The sequence below is a fragment of the Anolis sagrei genome, chromosome 1 (assembly GCF_037176765.1).
Source record: "Anolis sagrei isolate rAnoSag1 chromosome 1, rAnoSag1.mat, whole genome shotgun sequence".
Lineage (NCBI taxonomy): Eukaryota > Metazoa > Chordata > Lepidosauria > Squamata > Dactyloidae > Anolis > Anolis sagrei.
Window position 1 is genome coordinate 23,495,173 of NC_090021.1, and position 19,472 is coordinate 23,514,644.

A 19,472-nucleotide genomic window follows, 5' to 3' on the forward strand; every position below is an offset into this window, starting at 1 on the left:
CTGATGGCGTCATCCGTGCGCGCCACCACAAGGAAAAGGAAGAAGAGCAGCTGAATGATAAAACAGGGTGAATCCCAAGTCCCAGCCCAGAAAGGATGTTGCCTCCATAGGGAGGAAAAATGAACTCCTGACCTTTTCAAGGAGGAAAGGAAATAAAAGATAACCAAAGACTTGTTGTGTTCTGTTGGTGGCTCTTTCATTCATTCCTCCCTTTCCTTCATACTCCATGGACCTTTCCACACACAGCCATATAACCCAGAATGTCAAGGCAGAAAATCCCACAATATCTGCTTTGAACTGGAATATCTGAGGGCCCTTCCACAGAGCCCTATATCCCAGAATATCAAGGCAGAAAATCCTACATTATTTATTTTATTTATTTATTTCGTGTACTTCTACCCCGCCCTTCTCAACCTCCTACGGGGGACTCAGGGCAGCTTGCAAAAAGGCACAATTCGATGCCTACACAATAATACAAATAAATGTGTAAAACAGCAATTAAAACAATTAAGACTGTTAAAACAATCAATATATATCACAGTCAATAAACCAATCTCAAGCTCAGCGTTCGCCAACTCAGTCTATATTTCGTTCTACATTATCTATTCTTATCGGTCGTCGTAGTCCTTTATTCATCTGCTTGGTCCCAAATCCATGTTTTTAATTTCCTTCTAAAGGAAAGGAGGGATGTCGCTGATCTAATTTCCCCAGGGAGAGAATTCCACAGGTGAGGGGCCACCACCGAGAAGGCCTGCTCCTCATCCCCGCCAATCTTGCTTGTGATGGAGGCGGGGCCGAGAGCAGGGCCTCCCCAGAAGATCTTAAACTCCGAGGCGGGACGTAGAGGGAGATCCGTTCGGACAGATACGCTGGGCCGGAACCATATAGGGTTTTGTAGGACAAAACCAGCACTTTGAATTGTGCTCGGAATTGGATCGGCAGCCAGTGGAGCTGACATAGCAGAGGGGTGGTATGCTCCCTGTATGACGCTCTGCTTTGAACTGGAATTTATTTATTTATGACATGTATATGCCGCCCTTCTCATCCCGAAGGGGACTCAGAGCAGCTAATGTATATATACATTGTTGTTGTTCATTTGTTCAGTCGCTTCCAACTCTGTGACCTCATATATTAAATTATTAGCATAGTACAATATGGGTATTATATATTACTATATTGTACTACGCCATTATATTATAACATTATTAGTAATATTACGTGTAATATAAAGTGAGGCTCCTCGGGTGGCATAGTTTACCAAGATCACCATGGCCCCTGACAGATGGCTGGATGGCCATCTGTCAGGGGTGATTTGAATGCAATAGTCCTTCTTGGCAGGAGGTTGGACTGGATGGCCCATGAGGTCTCTTCCAACTCTTTGATTCTATGATTCTCAATCTGTTGCAGCCTTCTTCCGCCTTCACAGCCGTTGTAACATGTACCATGTTATCCTCCGTCTGCTCCGCTGTTGAAGTCTTTGGAATTATTTAGAAAATGTGTTAAGATGTGGAGTAGAAAAATTAAGACTGAGACTGATATTTCAAATGTAACTTCTGTAGTTTGATGTATAAATTGTATATACAAGGAGGGAAGGGTGGGAGTGGGAAAAAAACCCAATAAAAGAAAAAAAGTCTTTGGGTCTTCGGACTGTGCTTGGTCTGGAACCTCCCCCACGGCCACTCCTGGGAGTGCATGACTCCAGTCATTGTGCTCGCAGGTTCATTGGAACACGCAAGCCCCCTCACCACGACAAGGTGACGGTCCATCGAGGGGGTAATTTTATATTAGTAGTAGTATATTGTATTACATTATAATATTATAAATATTATATGAATGTACAATATATTATATTATTAGTAAAGCACAGAAGACAAGATGGAACTGTCTTCAACTGTAGCCCCCTCTCTATTCACTCTAGCCAGAAAAGCAGTTGGTGCCGGGGGCTCCCAACTGATGATATATGCAGGAGACAAGATGGAACGGTCTTCTGCCCCCCACTCTCTTCACTCTGGCCCAGAGCAGCAGTTGGTGCCGGGGGGGGGGGGGGGAGGCCTCGAAACTGATGATATAGGCAGGAGACAAGATGGAACTGTCTTCTGCCCCATTCTCTCTGAGATATATGGCAGTGTGGACTCAGGTAACCCAGTTCAAAGCAGATATTTTGGGATTTTCTGCCATGATATTCTGGGTTATAGGGCTGTGTGGAAGGGCTGAGTCCACACTGCCATATATCTCAGTTCAAAGCATATGATGTATGATTTTATTCAGCTAGGTGGCAGAGGCCCCAGTCCTTCACTCTTCTTTCCTTGTTTTTCCTACATACACCTTCCCCCTTCTACTTTCATCTTCCCTTGTTTTTCTTTCTTCCCTCCCTTTTTGTACCCTTCTCCCCTCTCTTTCTCTTCCTTCTGTTCTTTTTCTGTCTTCCCCTTCCATCTCTCCTTCTCCCTTTCTTTTCCTCCCTCAATGCCTTTATACACAGGTCACCTAGTAGCAGTGAATCTGCTTTGCTCCCTTTTCCATTACTTGTCACAGGACATTTCACCTAGCACCAGCCAATCTGTTTTGTTCCTTTTATTTCCCTCAATTCTGGGCTCAAAAGGTATGGGTTTTTAATGTTCTAATCAAAGCATGGACAAACTTGGGCCCTCCAGGTGTTTTGGACTTCAGTTCCCACAATTCTTAACAGCCTTATTTTATCTTAAGTTGGATAATGAAGGGTATGTGTTCCTAATATAGTCCAGATCCACCAAACATGTAGGAGCCTTCATAGTATCAACATACACAAGATACTTTGGTTTTTACATATATATGATTGTGTGTGTGTGTATTTAAATCACTATCCATTTTTCTTAGGCAGGCATTCTCAGCGATGGTTTTGTGAACTCCATCTGAAAGATAGCCTACAGCCCTTGGTATTCACTGGTGGCTTCCTATTCAAGTATTAACCAAAGCAAACCCAAGGCTTAGGTCCCTTCCACACAGGTGTATAAAATCCACATAGAAATGGATTATCTGGCAGAGTGGACTCAGATAATCCAGTTCAAAGCAGATATTGTGATGATATGCCTTGATATTCTGATTTATATGGCTGTGTGGAAGGACCCCCAGCCCCTTCTAGGGCCCTTCCACACAGCCATATAACTCAGAATATCAAGGTAGATAATCTACAATATTTTGTTTATTTATTTAAATCCCACTTTATCTCTCCATATGGAGACTCAAAGCGGTTCACAATAAAAAAAAATTACAACTACAAATATACCATAATAAAACAGTATATTATATATTATTAGTAATTAATATATAAATATTAATAATTAATATTAATATATTAATATCATTATATTACAATATTATATTGTATTATTATTGTATTACATTATATTCAATATCTGCTTTGAACTTAGTTATCTGAGTCCACACTGCCAGATAATTCAGTTCAATGTGGATTTTATACAGCTGTGTGGAAGGGACCCTACACTGCCATATAAAATCCAGATTATCTGCTTTGAACTGGATTATATGGTACTGTAAACTCATAAAATCCAGTTCAAAGCAGATAATGTGGGTTACCTACTTTGATAATCTAGATTATATGGCAGTGTAGAAGGGCCCCCACTCACCTTCTGAAATAAATGCTGCTCCTGTCCTGAATTGATTCTTCAGATTCCAGTAATTACAACAATCAGGCCTCACCTAGAACACTGCCTCTTTAACTATGGATACCAAACACAAATGGAGTCCCCTAAAACTGGCAACAGTAAAGGTTTTCTGGCCATCACATAATGGCTGTTTTAGTCATTTACATGTTGTGTTTCATCTGTGCTTCGTAAAAAGGAAATCAGCCTCTTTAGCAATATTTGCAAATACTGATTTTATCCGTAGATGTTAGATTAATGCATATTTTAAATGCCTACATACCCGGTGTCACATAAAAATGTATTGGCCAAAAGGGGTTATGAGTGGAAAAACTTAAGAAGTCTTTCTATAGAGTATTGTGTTCCATTCTAAGCACCATATTTTAAGGATATGGGCATGTTGAAGCAGGTTGAAAAAGGCAACAAGGATGATAAGAAGTATGAAGAATAACCACACAAAGAAAGGTTGAAGGAGATGAGCTGTTCACTTAGCTAAAAGAAGTCTAAGGGGTGATGCAACAGCACTTTTTACTGTAGTAACAATAGTCAGAAGAATATCATCCCACTGTTATATATTTGACTGGTGCTCAAAAGGTGTTACAGAGTGGTGGGGTAAGCTTTTCAAGCACCCCAGAACTAATGGTTTGAAATTACAAGAGAGTAGATTTTGGCTAAACATTAGAAGAAACTTCTCAAAAATAAGAATGGTTCAGCAAGGGAATCAACAGCCTAGATGGATCTTTCTGAAGATGCTCTATGAACGTTTTTTTTAAAAAGGTACAGTCTCCTGTTGGAGAGTCTTAGCTGGAGATCCAGCATTGAGCAGGATTTGAACTCATAGCAAAATTTTTATAGGACATTAATTTTCAAAATAAATACATCCTCAAAACACTTTGGTCAGAAGATCTTCTTAAAATAAAGACCCTTTTTATGTTGTCATATTCAGAACATTGTTATCAACATTCAAACATCAAAAGTATCTTAGGATCTGTTTTCCAAAGATGGCACAAGAAGTTAACACAATCAAATAACAGATTCTGAATGGGTTTATATCATGTATGTCCGTATACTGGATGTTTTTGCTGATTTTTGTCCTACTGGATGATATAAACAAAACTCCATCAGCTTCTTTTTTCATGTGTGAAAGCACATGATTTTCTGTATACATCTTTGAAGTCCCATTAATTCAGTGTGTAACGAAGTCAAATTTATTTCCAGTGCTTCTTGTGGTTCTCCTTACATCTATTGGGAGGAAAAAAGAAACAAAATGAAAATCAATTGTACACACTTATTCAAGATTTTCCTCAAATTTCTGTTAGAGTGTTCTGGTTCCTCAGCAAAATACAATTCCCAGCATTCCATAGCATTGAGCCAGACTGCATTAATTCTACAATGTAGAAACTCCCTAATTTGAAGAGTGACGAAGGGGAGCCAGGAAGACGTTCCACCATCTCTCCTGGGTCATCGGTTGGGAGCCCCTCCCCCCAGCAATATAGTAATATAGTAATAATAATATTATAATGTAATACAATATAATACTACTAATTATACAATATAATAATTATATATTTTATATTACATGTAATATTACTAATAATATAACAGTATAGTGGTATTCTTTTCCGTATCAGGAGCGACTTGAGAAACCATATATTGTATAGTATAAGTGCTGTGCTAATAATATAATATATTGTATACACATATAATATTAATAATATTATAATGTAATACAATATAATAATAATAAAAATATAGTAATTATACATTTTATATTACATGTAATATTACTAATAACATTACAGTATAGTGGTATAGTACAATATAGTAATATGCTAATAATATAACATATTGTATGTTCATATAAGCTGCTCTGAGTCCCCTTCAGGGTGAGAAAGGTGGGATATAAATGTCATAAATAAATAATAGGACTTCTATTGTTGCTTTTGTTGGAAGTTGACCTAGAAATTTATTTATTTATTTATTTCTCACCCTGAAGGGGACACAGGGCGAAGCACAACATATAAATGGCAAACATTTAATACTAAAACATACCAGACCATACACATACAAAAGCATTAAAATCACTTATCTTGATGTTAAAATCCACCAGTTAAAACTGTCGCAACAACCATATTGGATTTGGTTGGCATACTAAGGGTTCCTATCACTGCTTCATTCCTAGAGAAATTCCTAGAGGTAACATATTAATCAAATCTGTGAATAATAAAATCAGCACAAGTCAAATCCGCAAATGTGGAGGGCTGGCTATACATGTGCATTTGTTTGTTTCTGGCCATGGACTTATTCTGATATTTTTCAGAGGTCTTTCTTGCTCTATGTTTGCTTTAGGTACAAAGGGAGCAGTCTTACATTCCACCAGCTGGGAGGAACGTAAACAATAAATGTCCATGCCCCTATTAAGCATGTTATTTCTCTATTTGATTACACCTTCTTCCTCCTGGCACATGATTGTTTTTGGAAACAGGTCTGTTCTCAAAACCAGTACATATCAGTTACATGTTAACTTCTGCTCTGTAGCACAGAAAGTGTGCACAACAGCCAGAGATAGGTTGAATGTTTTCTTAATAATAATAATAATAATAATAATAGGTTCTTGTGGGTTTTTCTGGGCTATAGAGCCATGTTCTAGAGGCATTTCTTCTGACGTTTCGCCTGCATCTATGGCAAGCATCCTCAGAGATAGTGAGGAGGTATTATTATTATTATAATAATAACTTTATTTATACCTCGCCACCATCTCCCCAAGGGACTTGGAGTGGCTTACATGAGGTCAAGCCCAACAACACATAACAAAAAGCAATAACAGCAATACAAAATAATATAAATCACATATAACAATAACACAGAGAATTTAAAAACCTATGGCCAAGCTAGATGTAATGATTTAAAATTTAAAAGAATAACACTGGATATGACAAGATAGGATATATATAGGACGTATAATTAAATAGGACCAAAGACAACATGTAGCCAATCGCTGCAACCATATCATTATAAATAAAGAAAGAAAGAATATTATAACATCTACTCTCGAAAGAAATGTAAAGCCTGCTGTTAAAGGGCCAGCGGCACAGGCAACTTCAGAAGGGTACAGCAGTCCCTCCAAGCTAGAGAGAGGTATGACCCCAACCAGCCACCGTAGCCGCTGCCATTGCCATTCACCTGCTCAGGAGAGGTCGAGCTTCTTCTGCGTGACGGCCAACTGGTCCTGCAGCCGCCGCTTCCGCCAGTCGAGGTAACGCCGCCGCACTCTGTTCGCCTGCCAGCCCACCAGGATGCCCGAAGCGAAGGCCAGCAGCAGCGCCACCTTCACGGACCGCTCCGACATGGAGTCAGAAATTAGCGCCATGGCCGCTCCGCTTCCGGCCTGCTACGGGAGCTCGTGGGACCCAAACTACTTTGTCTTGCGCTCCACCCAAGGAAAGGAGGCGTGGGAGAGACAGAACGTTCACTATGCCTAGAGAGTGCACTGCAGCTCCCTCTAGTGGCCATGCGCGGTTGTTTCCTGAATATAGTATTATCAGGCCTGGGCAAACTTGGGCCCTCCAGGTGTTTTGGACTTCAACTCCCACCATTCCTAACAGCCAGTAGGCTGTTAGGAATGGTGGGAGTTGAAGTCCAAAACACCTGGAGGGCCCAAGTTTGCCCAGGCCTGTGCTAACTTAAAGTGGGAGTCCTATCACAATCCACAATGATTCCTAAACTTTGCATTTTCAGTTATTTAGTTCCCAGAAGCCCCGACCAGCTTACCCAATTCTGGAATCTGACGTCCAAAAAGATGGGACCCAAAGAATCTCATGGTTTCAGTGTTGCACCTGGGTGATCCAGGTTCTTGGTGCATCTACATTTTGGAATTAATGCAGTTTGGCACCACTTTTAACAGCCAAAGCTCAATGCTATAGAATTGTGGGAGTTATAGGTTTACAAGATCCTTAGCCATCTCTGCATTGGTGCCTCACCAAACTACATCTCCCCAGATTCCATACCATTGAGGCATAGCACTTAAAGTGGTATTAAACTGCATTAATTCTACAGTGTAGATACACCCCTTGTCTACCACTCAGACCTTGCACCAGTTGCTCCCTCAACTAATGGGGCTTAACGTACCTTACAGGGTTGTTGTGCGGGTACAATGATGAGTCCTGAGCAATTTAAAGTCCTGAGCAAAAGGTATGGTGTCACTTCCCCATGGACCTCTTGTACCAAACCCTACAACAATATTGTAACTAATATATCAGAAATATTGTCAAAATCAGCAACATAAAACAGTAACAGCTAACGCATGGATGTAAAGCACATGTAAACAAAACCATGTGATTCAAAACATGATTGTTATGAGATCATGATGACAGCTTGGAGTGGATGGAATATGCATTAGAAAGGTCAAAAAGTAGAGTACTAGAGAGTTTTACACAGTATACAGCTTTCTCTGCCAAAGAATGTGGTGCTTCACTAAACTACAACTCCGAGGATCCTATAGCATTGAGCCATGGCAGTTAAAACAGTGTTAAAATGCAATAATCCTACAGTATAGATGAGGCATGAGCGAACTATCGCCCTCCAGGTGTTTTGGACTTCAAGTCCTACAATTCCTAACAGCTTACTGGCTGTTGGGAATTGTGGGACTTGAAATCCAAAACACCTGGAGAGCCAAAGTTTTCCCATGTCTGGTATAGACACATCCTCTACACCAGACATGCTCAAACTGTGGCCCTCCAGCTGTTGGGACCTCCAACTCCCAGAAGCCCTACCTAGCCTGTTCAGTAGCCAGGAATTCTGGGAATTGGAGACCCAAAGCTGGAGGGCCACAGTTTGAGGATGCCTGCTCTATATTGTAGGATTAATACTTTTTTGGCCTGGGGGCTGAATTTGAACTTGGGAAGGCTCTTGGGGGCCCTGTTCCATCAGTAGGCAGGATCCAAGGCAATGTGCTAATCCAAATGTAGCCCATTTGGACTTTTCCCCACCAAGCCAACCAAGAGTTTGGAAGTAGCATTTACAAATAACATTTCCTAGTATATATTTATTTCAGGAAACTAAGAAGTGACAATGTTCCTTCTGTAAAATTATAACAATTGGCAACAATTTGAAAGCTCTCCAGATGTTGTGAACTAAAGCTTTCACAGACCTTTGCTACAGTCCTGCTACTCTTTGAGCATCAATATTAACACAATTATATATGTGTGTATTTCTTATAGTTTTTATGGGGGAGAGGTCCCCTTTAAATATAGCTGAATGAATATTACTGTGCTTTTTCTATGCAAACTCCCCATATGCCTGCCGCTGGTTAGTTAAGTGCTTCCTCAGCATTCCTGGGCCGCTGCTTAAAGAAACAACCTTGAGTTCACTGAAATGCCAAGCTTCCTTTTCCTCTGTGCCAATCCCACCAAGAGCAGATGAATACAGCTGGAAATGGGAGGCCCGCACTAACCACAATCCACAAGGGTTGCCAACTTTTCTGCTGTCCTATGGCACTGTCGGTATGAAAACAACCAGCTGTGCAAAAAGCTCAACCAAACAAGTTACTTTTTTTTGGACCACAACTCTCACTGTTGTATAGCCAATGTGGGCAGGGATATAACTACAAGGGGAGCAAAATGAAGGCATTGCCTCCTGAAACAAGAATTCTGCCCCAATGAAATATTCCTTTAGTCCTTACAATGGCTAGCTTTGCAAAGAGTGAGGCACTGAAAACCATGTACATATAGCACTGTTTCTTAAACTGTGTGTCTGAACGTAACTCAATGTTGGGGTCATAAAAATGGCAATAGTAAAAGGTTTCTGAACAACATCCATTTACACAAATCTAATAACAACAACATACAGTGTTTACAGTGAAATGTAGAAAATGCTTTCTTTCCACAAAAATAAATTGCTGCATCTCCACTTCACTTATGCTACTTATGCCTGCTCCAATTATTTAAACACATTGGAGTCCTGATAATGGCTGAGTTTTTCCTGTTGTTTTTCCTCAATGCGACTGTCACCTGGTATGGCGACATCAATAATCCAAACTTTTTTCTTTTCCACAATCATGATTTCTGGCATATTGTGTTCCAAAACTTTGTCAGTCAGGATTAGAAAGTCCCACAGTATTTTTGTGTGTTCATTTTTCACGACCTTTGCAGGTTGATGATCCCACCAATTCTTTACTGCTGGCAGGTGGTACTTTTGACATAAGTTCCAGTGAATTATTTGGACCACAGAGTTGTGCCTTTGTTTGTAGTCTGTCTGTGCGATTTTCTTGCAGCAGTTGAGGATATGATCCATGGTTTCATCAGCTTATTATTATTATTATTATTATTATTATTATTATTATTATTTTACTGACACAAAAGCACAGTATGTCACAGCAAACGAGATCTATATGCTGGATTTCGTATCACAAAATCACCTCACCCCCTACCAACCCCAGAGATCCCTCCATTCTGAGGACCAAGATCTATTGGAAATTCCCAGTGTCAAGACCTTGCGTCTAACAACAACGAGACGCAGAGCCTTTACAGCAGTGGCACCATCGCTCTGGAACATTGTGCCACCTGAAGTCCGTGCCTTGCGGGACTTATCAGCTTTCCGCAGGGCATGTAAGACATACCTGTTTCGACAGGCTTTTAATGTTTGATATTGCTGTTTTTAAATTGTTTTAAATTGTTTTTAAATTGTGTTAGATTTTAGCCATTCTTGTAAGCCGCTCCGAGCCCCAGGGGAGTGGCAGCATATAAGTTCAAATAATAAATAAATAAAAAGTCAAACACTTTCCATTTGTGATTTTTTGATGCAAAATCCAGCATATTATTATTATTATTATTATTATTATTATTATATTGTGAGTTATTCTACCTTTATATTCTGGGTGTGTGATATTCTGGGTGTGTGGATATTATATGGGTGTGTGGAAGGGACCTGAGGCCCCTTCTACACTGCCCTGTATTCTAGGATCAGATATCTGCTTTGAACTGGATTATATGCGTGTCCACTGGCAAATAATCTGGGATAAGCAGATAATCTAGGATCAGATCCTGGGATATGGGGGCAGTGTGGAAAGGGCCTGAGGATTCAAGTCTGCAGAACTGCTTTTATAGCACTATGCTATTTTGGCTCTCTGATCTGAAAGTAGATTGCCTGAGTTACTTCCTCGCTGTCTTTGCAGAAAGGTAAATATTAAGCTGTTGTGGCAAGCATTTACTTAAGTATCCATTCCACAGCTAGTATCAGAAGCCTCATTACATGATGGCATGTGATATCCAGGAGAAAAGGTCAAGGAATGAAATCTGGGGAATGAGAGGCATGCCAAAGAGGAGTGATGCCCTCCTGTCAAATGCACAAGCCTACCTTTTCTGCCAAGACTGACTTCTAAAAGTAGAAGAGGCTGTTGGGAATTGTAAGAGTTGAAGTCCAAAACACCTGGAGGGACCCAGTTAGCCTATGCCTCATTTACAGTGCAGAATGAATGCACTTCAACACCACTTGAACGGCCAGGGCGCAAGGCTATGGAGTCCTGGGAATCGTACACTCTTTTGCCTGAAGCCTTCCCTGAAAGGACCTGAAAGGACCTCATCACACTAGACCAGTGGATCTCAACCTGTGGGTCCCCAGATGTTTTGGCCTACAACTCCCAGAAATCACAGCCAATTTACTAGCTGTTAGGATTTCTGAGAGTTGAGGTCCAAAACATCTGGGGACCCACAGGTTGAGAACCACTGCACTGGAGAATGAATCCACTTTAAACCTGGTTTCCGCCTCCTGCAGAATTCTGTGGTTTGTAGTTTACCGAGGCTGTTAAAGGCTCCTCCCTAAACTACAAACCCCAGAATTCTGCAGGAGGCAGCAACTGGATTTAAAGCGAATTCATTCTCTTTTTTAGAATATACATAATCTTAATTTTGACTCCTGGTTTCTTCTTTGAGGTTTTCTCCTTTTCATTCGTTCCCTTTCTTTCTTCTCCCATCTTCTTTTTCTCTTTTTTCCCTTTTTGGTTTGGAATATTTTTCTTCTTTCTCATATCAGTATTTTCTTTATATTTCTAAGAATTCTGTAATTTGGTTCCAATTACTTTCTTTCCTAGGATTTTCTTTATTTTTGGAGATCAGGTACGTAAATTCATCCATGTTTCTTATATCTTGAATTTTTGACATCCAATCTTCCTCTTCTGGTATCTCTTTCCTTTTCCATAGTCTTGCATAGCATAACCTTGCTGCGGTAGTTAATAAAAATAATAGCTTATCTGTGTTTTCATCTATTTTTAGGTCATGTATCCCTAATTGGAAGATTTCTGGTTTTAATGGTATGTTGTTGTTCATTCATTCAGTCGTTTTCGACTCTTCATGACCTCATGGACCAGCCCACGCCAGAGTTCCCTGTTGCCCGTCACCTCCCCCAGCTCCTCCAGAGTCAAGCCAGTCACTTCAAAGATGCCATCCATCCATCTTGCCCTTGGTCGGCACCTCTTCCTTTTCCCTTCCAATTTCCCCAGCATCATTGTCTTCTCTAAGCTTTCCTGTCTCCTCGTGATGTGGCCAAAGTACTTCATATTGGCCTCTACTATTCTTTCCTCCAATGAGCAGTCGGGCTTTATTTCCTGAAGTATGGACTGGTTGGATCTTCTCACAGTCCAAGGCACTCTCAGAACTTTCCTCCAACACCACAGTTCAAAAGCATCTATCTTCCTTCACTCAGCCTTCCTTATGGTTCAGCTCTCACATCGGTAGGTTACTACGGGGAATACCATTGCTTTAACTATGCTGATCTTTGTTGCCAGTGTGATGTCTCTACTCTTCACTATTTTACCAAGATTGGTCATTGCTCTCCTCCCAAGAAGGAAGTGTCTCCTGATTTCCTGGCCACAGTCTGCGTCTGCAGTCATCTTTGCACCTAGAAATACAAAGTCTGTCACGGCCTCCACGTTTTCTCTCTCTATTTAATGATATATTTATCCCTCATATTTCTTGCATATTTTTCTGGATTTTTTTCTTCCTATATTTTGTTGCAAGTCCACCACAAGTCAATTCATTCTCTAGTGTGATGAGGTCCAAAAGTATGGGCGCCTCCCCAAACGACGAATCCCGTGATTCCATGATGGCACTGATCCTTGGCAGTTAGTGGTACTGAACTGCATCCATCCTCCAATGTAGATGCACCCCTAGCGGGGGATTTGGGGATCTCCTCCAGCTGCCTGCCTGCAAGAGGACTGGCCAGAGAGGAGCTGACTCTGCAAAGGGAAAAAGAGAGAGGGGGAGAGAGGAGGCAACGGGACCTTCGCCTCCCTTCCTTCCTCCCTCCCTCCGTCCAGACCTCTTCCCTTGACGGGGGGTCAAAAGCTTCCTCCGCAGAGAAGCGCAGGGATGGAGGCCGCCGGGGGGAGCCGGGAAGGGAGCCCCAAAGAGGAGGAGGAGGAGGAAGAGAAGAAAGAGAAGGAGGAGACCGAGCCAACGCCGACGCCAACACCGCGCATTCCCGTCTCAGCAGCCATGGGAGACGCGGCGCAACAGGAGGTGAGCTCGGCCCGGCTCTTCTCCTTCTCTTCCTCCCTTTCCCTCTCCTTTTTCTTTTCCTCCCCCCTTTCCTCCTCCTCCTCCTTCTTCCCCTCCTCATCTTCCTTTTCCTCCTCCTCCCCATCCCCTTTCTTCTCCCACTCCTTTAACTTTTTCTCCTCCTCCTCCCCATCATTCTTCTCTTCGTTCTCCTACTCCTCATTCCTCATCACTTTCTTCATCCTCCTCCTCCTCCCTCTTCTCTTTCTTTATCGTTCTACTTTTTCCTCTCCTCCTCCTCCTCCTTCTTCTGGGGCGTTCTTCCATTAGGGAGCATTGGCTGAGCTTGGAGGAGTTTCCACTTCCCTCTGACTCCAGGCCCTGCCCTTCTTCTTTCTCCCTTTCTTCTTCCCTGGACCAAAGCTCCTGCTTTTCCTCCTCCTCTCACCCTTCCTATCCAGGGTGCCTCCCCAAAATGTATGCACTCTTCAATAGCTATAACAGGCATGAGCAAACTTGAGTCCTCCAGGTGTTTCGGACTTCAGCTCTCACAATTCCTAACAGCCTAGGGTTGACAGTAATGCCTCCACCTTCGTAACTCTTCAGCAGGTGGCAGTACTGGTATGTGGCAGGTACTGGCTTCTTCAGTAGACTCTCCTCTACAGTTCCATTTTGGTGGGAAGCCTTAGCATTGAAAGTTTGTGTTGTTAAAGTGCAAAGTATGGAACCCTGCACAGATGGTTGGTCAATGCGACTTAAGCAACGTGCAGTCATTGAATTCTTGACAGCAGAAGGTGTCGCCCCAAAGGAGATTCATCAGAGAATGTTTATGGTGATTGTTGTTTGTTTGTTTGTTTGTTTGTTTTGACATTTTGCAAATGGCATACTTTTTATTTCTTCACACAGAACACAAATCTAAACAAGATTTTGCAAAATGCACTCTGCCTTTTATTTTTGAAGACCACAGAAATGAAGAAAAAGTCTGTCTGGAAGATTAAACGTATCTAGATTCATTTGAAACATTACATATTTCTCACTATTAAATTCTCAGCTTAACTTCCAAATCCAAAACATGTGAACAGGAAAACAACACTAACAGTTACCTTTTTCCAAAGTATGAAACACTGAGAGCCATATGAACCCCTGCATCACAGGCTTTCATGGCTGGAATCATTGGGTTGTTGTGAGTTTTCCAGTCTGTATGGCCATGTTCCAGAAGCATTCTCTCCTGACGTTTCGCCCACATCTATGGCAGGCATCCTCAGAGGTTGTGAGGTCTTTTGGAAATTAGGCAAGTGAGGAATAATGTGGAATAATATCCAGGGTGGGAGAAAAAACTCTTTTTTTAATGGTAAAGTCTTTATTAATTATTTGACACAATCCCATATATAATCAGAAAATATATGTTCAGAAATAATGAAATATGTCTGGATCTGTATGTAGATGGTGATTGTTTTGATGTGTGCATCGTTGGGTGAGTAAGTTTAAAGATGTTGAGGTGGGAACATCTGACTTGCGTGACAAAGAGTTGGACGTCCTGTGAGAGCAACCACCGAGTTTCACAAGCAAAAGGTTGACAGATTGATTCAGGATGATCGTCATATCACTCAGAGAGAAATTTCAAGCATAATCAGCATTTCACAAGAATGTGTGGATAACATTATCGCTTTGCTTGGCTATTGGAAGATCTGTGCATGATGGGTACCCAGGACGCTGATGCCTGAAATGACAGTGCACAGATTTCTTCCGTGAAGGCTTCAGAAAACTTGTTCATCGTTGGCAGAAATGTATCCAATTGTCTGGTGATTATGTGGGAAAGTGAATAGTGGTAGTTAAAGAGCATATTCTAAGGATTATTTCTGCATTTGATTTATTAAAATATTCCCATCCAAACCCAAGTAACGAAGGTGGAGGTATTACTTTTCATTCAACCCTCATATCAATCCTGGGCTATCAAGAGCTGGCCTGTCAATAAACCAGTTAATGAATGCAAATCCCTTTAAGTCTCTCTTTCTGTGGGAGTGGGGGGAGCAGGCTCTCAGCCTCAGGTGAATCACACAAACATCTCTGCTTCATTCGGAAAAATGCTGCACTTACAGAGCTCAAGTGGTGTTGTATTTTAGTCTCAATGTTGACTTGTGTGGAGAGGTGACTGCCAAGTTAGTGGAAATGGTCAACATTAAGTTGTATCTCTGGCATTGCAGATGGATTGGCTGCTGACTGCTGGAAGGGCGCTTTGGTTTCCTCGATGTCCAATGACAGACCGAGCTTCTCGTATGCTTCTGCAAAGGTGTTTAGAGTGGCTTGTACATCTTCCTCTGAATGCATATTGGAGTTCTATAACAAATATGCAGTATATATATTTTTGAAAGAAATTCCAGAATTGGGTTAAGGATAAATAGTGGTATCTGATACAAACCTTAAAAATTGAGTTCCCAATTTCCAGGAAAACAGCTTAGTATTTTGTCCTTTAATTCTTCCTGTCACACCTTATGTTTTTGTATTAAATTATTCATAATTTCTAGGCTTTCTAATTTAAGCAAAAACCCCACAATGTCCTTATAATTTTATCTCTTTCTTAAACTTAATCAAAACTTAATTATTCTTCAGAACTTGTTGACATCATCTCCCTTTCTCTTAGGGTCAAACTGAATGTAAAACCAATACAGTTTGCAGTCTTGCGCAAATTGTATTGGTTTTACTTCAGTTGCCGAGTTAACTTGTCCATCTCTTCAAAGTCTTGTAATGTACTAATCCATTCTTCCTCTGTTCAATATTTTCCAATATTTAGCTCAGAGTATTTGTATTGCTGTCATCATGTGCTAAGCTAGTCTACCATTTTCTGTATAATTCTCAAAGCCAAAGAAGCCCAATAAGAATGCTTCTGGTTTGAGACCAAGTTTCATTTTTAAAATTTTCTGCATTCTTGATCTTATCAGTAGCCAGAACTTCTTAGCTTTACAGCATTTCCAACACATTGGGAAAATGTCCCAATCTCTCTTACACGTTTCATTTATTTATCGTGTCAGAATTATTTATTTATCGTGTCAGAAGTGAATTGAGAATACAGTTATAATGTATAGAAAACCCACAAACAAAGTTAAAAACTTGGCATTATACTACATTTCCTTTGACCAGAAGCTGGCCTCTTCGAGTGCCTCTGGTGTCACTATCAGAAGGTTCTCCATTGTGCATGTGGCAGGGCTCAGACTCCATTGTTGTAAGTGGTCTGTGATTTGCTCTTCTCCACACTCGCATGTCAAGTACTCTACAGTGTAACCCCATTCCTTAAGGTTAGCTCTGCATCTCGTGGTGCTATAATGCAGTCTGTTCAGCGTCTTCCAAGTTGCCCAGTCTTGTGTGGGCCTAGGAGGGAGTTTCTCATCTGGTATCAGCCATTGATTGAGGTTCTCGGTTTTAATCTGCCACTTTTGGACTCTTGCTTGCTGAGTCCTGCAAGTATCTCTGTTGATCTTAGGAAGTTATTTCTTGATATAAAGCATTGGCTTGCTGGCAGATATCCAAACAGAAAATGGGTTGGAGATGTCAATGCCTGGGTCCTTTGATTACAGGCTCCTACTTCCCAACAGATGTCAGGTGGTGCAATACCAGCTAAACAGAATAATTTCTCCAGCGGTGTTGGGTGTATACATCCTGTGAAAATACTATCTCAAAAGCTAAACCAGAATGCTACAGAGCTAAGTCATTAAGAGACACATCCACTGTTTTAATGTGGTGAGATGTCTTCCTCACTGGACATATGTATTCAGCAGCAGGGTAGCAAACCCCAAGAGCAGATGTCTTCACTATGTCTGATTGTGTTCCCCAGGTTATTCCAGTCAGCTTTTGTATGATATTATTTCTAGCATTCACTTTTTGCTTGGTATTCAAGCAGTGCTTCTTATAAGTGAGATCATTTGTTCCCAGCTCCTATTATATATATATATATATAGAGAGAGAGAGAGAGAGAGAGAGATTGTGTGTGTGTGTGTGTGTGTGTATGTGTGTGTGTATATATATATACACACACGCGCACGCGCGCTACTCTCTCTGGTGTGACGGGTAGCATTGATATATCATTTTTGAAAAGTTATAATAAGTCAAACTTTTAATGTCTTTGATCCACATCTTTTGCCTTTTCCATCCATATTGGTTACGCTCCACAAAAGATCTACTTCTGGGGAAGATCAACACAACTGGATTATCATAATAGATTTGGGTGTATAAATGGATGTACCATATTAATTATCTGTAATAATTGGTGATATATTCTTGTATAAATACAGCAATAAGAATAAGAGTAGGTTTCCAACAAAATCCTGATTGAAGTTGTTAGTTGAAAATTAATTCCTAAAACACTGAAACATTGCAGGAACTTTTATTTTGTTCTCATGAATTGCTGTATGATTGCTTTTCACTTGGGAAAACTGCACAAAATAATTTAAAACCAGAACTGGATTATCAATATGGTACCAATACAGCTGCATGTATTTTAGAGCTCTTTGTGAACATCGATAGAGGACCTGTCAGATGAACAACTGCAGTTCAAATTTATTACTACATCCCTGAATCAGAGAGGCTTATCTGGCATGCATGGAAGCATAGAGATGTAGAATTGGAAGTGATTCAAAGGGCCATCCAGTCCAACCCCATTCTGCCATGCAGGCACACACAATAAACCAGTCCTGACAGATGGCTATCCAGCCTCTGCTTTAAAACCTCCAGAGAAGGAGACTCCACCACGCTCCCAGGCGGCATATTCCAACATCGGACAACTGTTGCCATCAGAAAGTTCATCCTCATATTACAGTGCCCTGTAGAATTGCTACAGTTTCCTGTGGCATTTCTATAGTTAATAAACTATAAAGGCTCTACCCTTTAATAGAGCTCAGTTCTCACAGAGGCATGTATAGAAAAAGGCCCTTTCTCTGTCTATTCATGTGACTGCTGTTCTTCTTAAACTCTACCTGCAGGGCAGTTGATGGTGTAACTTTAAAAATAAACAAGAATATATACTTTATAGAAAGTTGTGCACATATATATAGAGAGAGAGAGAGCGAGAGAGAGAGAGAGATCTAAACAAGAAGGGGAACAATGTAACCATAAAATCTTTTCCTCTTCTTGGCATTAATAGAATCATATATTTGGAGGTGATCCCAAGGCCCATTCAACTGAATTCCCTGCCAGGCAGGAATACACGATCAAAGCACTCCCAACAGATGGCCATCCAGCCTCAGCATAAAAACTTCCACCATACTTCGAGGCAGAATTTTGCTCTTCCGAACTGCTTTTACCATCAGAAAAAAATCCTAATTAAATAACATATGCACAGTGTTGATTTTGTGTGTGTGTGTGTGTCAGGAGCAACTTGAGAAACTGCAAGTCGCTTCTGGTGTGAGATAATTGGCCATCTGCAAGGATGTTGGCCAGGGAACACCTGGATGTTTTGATGTTTTACCATCCTTGTGGGAGGCTTCTCTCAAGTACCCACATGGGGAGCTGGAGCTGACAGCGGGAGCTCATCCACTTTCTCTCTGGATTCGAATCTCCAACTTGTCGGTCTTCAGTCCTGCTGGCACAAAAGATTTAACCCATTGTGCCACCATGGGGTCCTAGTTGTATGGAATTTTATAAGTAACAACAGAAGACAATTTCGCTAATGAAACTGCCATTGCTTCTCTGGCTGTCTGATATAAGGACTGTCTTTTTTTTTCTTATCCAACATGCTAGAGCCCAACAATATTTCTATTTCCATATTTTGCTTGCTCGCTTTCCTGGAAATGTGCCAGAGACTGGCACCAATCCAGAGGCCACCACTTTGTGCAGCACTGATGTAGGCAATAATGGATAGCTTTGTCATTTAAGTAGTCCTTCTGTAGGAGTCATTTAGTTCTGCCCTCTGAACCTATCAAAGGGTACTTTGTTGCAACAAAGCAGAAGACTGTACCAGAGCAGGCTTGTTGGGAGGCATTGACCTTGATAGTATTGTTGTGTAGCTAGAGCTCTTTAAAATGTAGGTTGTGCTTATTTGGTGTGCTGCATTTGAGGGAAGTGTAGAGGGTGAGTTGAACTTCAGCCGGGACTACAGAAGTTCTTTGACTGTATGGCTGAATTATCTTGTTGAGACCTACATGTTGCTCTTAGCCACCCTTCTACTTTCTGCTGACACTGGTTGAGCATCATGCCTGCTTAATCTGCTTCACCCACTCTGTAAATAAGAGAGTGTGACGTTAAGAGTTGTTTCTTCAATACATTCCTGGTAACTTCTGCTGTTGGTGAACCTGATGGATGGGTAATACCTGACTTGAAAATAGTGCATGTGGAAAGGGATCTAGGAGTC

General features: G+C 41.1%; 2 protein-coding genes across 3 annotated transcripts in view; one reads left to right on the top strand and one right to left on the bottom strand.

The window, feature by feature from the left end:
• Positions 1-3,858: 3,858 nt before the first annotated feature.
• Positions 3,859-7,090, bottom strand: MTLN (mitoregulin). 2 transcript variants are annotated; one of them, XM_060754483.2, is made up of 2 exons: positions 6,825-7,088; positions 3,859-4,883 (listed from the first exon to the last, which is right to left on the bottom strand). In XM_060754483.2, exon 1 carries the CDS (start codon positions 7,009-7,011, stop codon positions 6,829-6,831), a length of 183 nt encoding a protein of 60 aa, XP_060610466.1. In that variant the 5' UTR covers positions 7,012-7,088; the 3' UTR covers positions 3,859-4,883; positions 6,825-6,828. The 2 variants fall into 2 exon arrangements, with proteins under 2 accessions (XP_060610466.1, XP_060610467.1); XM_060754484.2 differs by lacking the exon at positions 3,859-4,883 and adding an exon at positions 5,421-5,831 and having other exon boundaries at positions 6,825-7,090.
• A 5,727-nt stretch (positions 7,091-12,817) lies between these two features.
• Positions 12,818-19,472, top strand: part of LOC132761534 (two pore calcium channel protein 1-like) — a 30,764-nt gene continuing 24,109 nt past the window's right edge. The window contains exon 1 of the mRNA XM_060754482.2: positions 12,818-13,153. Within this exon, the coding sequence (XP_060610465.2) occupies positions 13,004-13,153 (150 nt within the window). The 5' untranslated portion in view covers positions 12,818-13,003. The remainder of the gene's footprint in view (positions 13,154-19,472) is intronic.

What these genes read in the sequence shown, in the direction of transcription:
- MTLN (XM_060754483.2), bottom strand. Translation starts at nt 7,011, where the DNA reads ATGGCGCTAATTTCTGACTCCATGTCGGAGCGGTCCGTGAAGGTGGCG.